General features: G+C 29.6%; 1 protein-coding gene across 1 annotated transcript in view; it reads right to left on the bottom strand.

The window, feature by feature from the left end:
• The window catches only part of LOC137621727 (cadherin-related hmr-1-like), a 315,706-nt gene that overhangs the window by 34,215 nt on the left and 278,991 nt on the right, over positions 1-2,500 (bottom strand). The window contains exons 26-27 of the mRNA XM_068352241.1: positions 2,042-2,360; positions 1,626-1,815 (exon numbers count right to left, since the gene is read on the bottom strand). Of these exons, the coding sequence (XP_068208342.1) occupies positions 1,626-1,815; positions 2,042-2,360 (509 nt within the window). The remainder of the gene's footprint in view (positions 1-1,625; positions 1,816-2,041; positions 2,361-2,500) is intronic.

Below are 2,500 nucleotides of genomic sequence, written 5' to 3'. Positions count from 1 at the left end.
TATTTTCATTTTCCCTGTGGTTCTTCTGCATCTGAGCATCACGTTTTCTTGTGATTTTTACGCATATATATATATATATATATATATATATATATATATATATATATATATATGTGTGTGTGTGTGTGTGTGTGTGTATATATACACAGATACAAACACAAATATATATATATATATATATATATATATATATATATATATATATATATATATATATATATATATATATATATATATATATATATATATATATATATATATATATATATATATATATATATATATATATATATATATATATATATATATATATAAAATTTGTTTACAATACCACGCTCTCCATTTACTCCAATATAAGGCAATCCTGCAGTTTTCATCTTCTTGCACAGTAATTAGGTGGTTATTTAAATTCTGGGAAAGCAATAATTGGCAAGATACGTTGAGGAGGGGGAAGGGGTTATAAAAAGAATATAGCTCGGTTTTCCTCACTAAACGACTTGAAACTGACATGTCAACAAATTCAACCAAACAGAATTCGTTATTCCAGCGAACGTAAACAGAAGTTCGTGATGCCAGCGTCCATATGATATACTGAACATTCAAATTATACTCAATCAAAATTTGAGTGATCAATCAAAAGTGTCACTATATGTAAATTGCATATTTCATGGACACTTTTTAGTAACTAATCCATTTTTAAATAAGTATATTTTGAATATACAGTATATCATATGTACGCAGGCATCACGAACTTTTGTTTATGTACGCTGGCATCACGAATTCTGTTTGGTTGACTATGTTGACATGTCAGTTCTAAGTCGTTTAGTGGGGAAACCGAGCTACTTTCTTTTCATAATCCCTTCCCCCCTCCTCAACATATCTTGCAAATTATTGCTTTCCTAGAATATAAATAACCACCCGATTACGTTGCAAGAAGATGAGAATTGCAGGATTGCATTATATATGTGTAAATGGAGAGCATGGTGTTGTAGACAATTACCATATATATATATATATATATATATATATATATATATATATATATATATATATATATATATATATATACATATATATATATATATATATATACATATATATATATACATATATATATATATATATATATATATATATATATATATATATATATATATATATATGTATGTTATATATATGTATATATATATATATATATATATATATATATATATATATATATATATATATATATATATATATATATATATATTTATATTTTATAATACAAGTGTAAATGCATGAAAATTTATATAACATCTTGGTTCAACTTTGTGAATGTGCCAGCTGCTATCTTATCTAGTTATGATACTTAGTCAAACTCAAGTATGTGGGATACGCTCTTCTATATGTGTTACGATTTCCTAGTATGACTATTTTTAACCATGCTTCAAGACATCTAATCATGACCATGTCTATTAATATTGTTTTGCATCTATTGATATCTTCAGTCACTTTATCTACCGCTGACTTAAGGGCAATCTAGTAATGCTTTTAACATATGCCGGGTAGCTTTCAGTTATTCTCTCTTTAAACCTCCAGAAAGCTTATATTGTATTTGATTATTGCTTTCAATTTCTACGTACCTGCATCTGGGTGGTAACCAATTGGGATGGCAGGACAATGGATGCTTGCAAGTTATATTTTGACAGGAGCTATTTGGTTGACATCCTTGTATTACGCCATTTGAGTAGGTGACCTGACCCCAACTACTGCCATTAACAGAAGGAGGTAAAGGCAACTGGCGGTCTGAGATGCGGAGGTCATCAATGCATGCTGTTGCAACAGGCAAAAGTTGATTGTTATAGTTCATTGTTACAAAAAGTGACATTACATTGAATTAAATTATGGATTTTGACACATTTTTTAGTCATGAAATTGTATGGAGAAAGATACCGAGCAATCTTTAGTAAAAAATAATGACAAAGTTCAATTTTGGAATAATGCCTAAAATATTTCATCTATAAAATTTACAATAAAGTAAAATATTTGAATAACTTACTTCCTTCCAGGTCCTCTCTAGTATCCATGAGACGAGGAAGCCCTCCGATGGTGACACTATCATGTTTATCTATCTGTGAGGTCCTTGGGGATTTGATGACTTTTTTGGATTTGTCATCGAAGTGCGTAACAAAGGAGGGGATAGAAAAGTTAAATCCCCCATCGTCTCCATCATCGACAATTGCTATGAGGTTATGCTCATGTCTTTCTGCTCTGATGGTGTGCCACTTTCCATCTCCAATTGGGTTACCATTGACACAAGCTGATCTTTCTGTCCATCCTGCAACTGACATAGAGGCACAAGCAACACCTGACTGGAGCTATAAAAGTTGAGTTAATGAGATATTTATTCATAACAGCTCATATAATTATTTCAATATTAAGTCATTATGAGTTTATTTGAAGTTTAATAGAAATTATCGTTTATGCTCCAATACACATCCCTACGTTCAACTCCCTT

This window comes from Palaemon carinicauda, chromosome 28 (assembly GCF_036898095.1).
Source record: "Palaemon carinicauda isolate YSFRI2023 chromosome 28, ASM3689809v2, whole genome shotgun sequence".
NCBI classification, from domain to species: domain Eukaryota; kingdom Metazoa; phylum Arthropoda; class Malacostraca; order Decapoda; family Palaemonidae; genus Palaemon; species Palaemon carinicauda.
The sequence above is the reverse complement of the archived record's forward strand: the minus strand, read 5'-3'. Positions and strand labels throughout refer to the sequence as shown.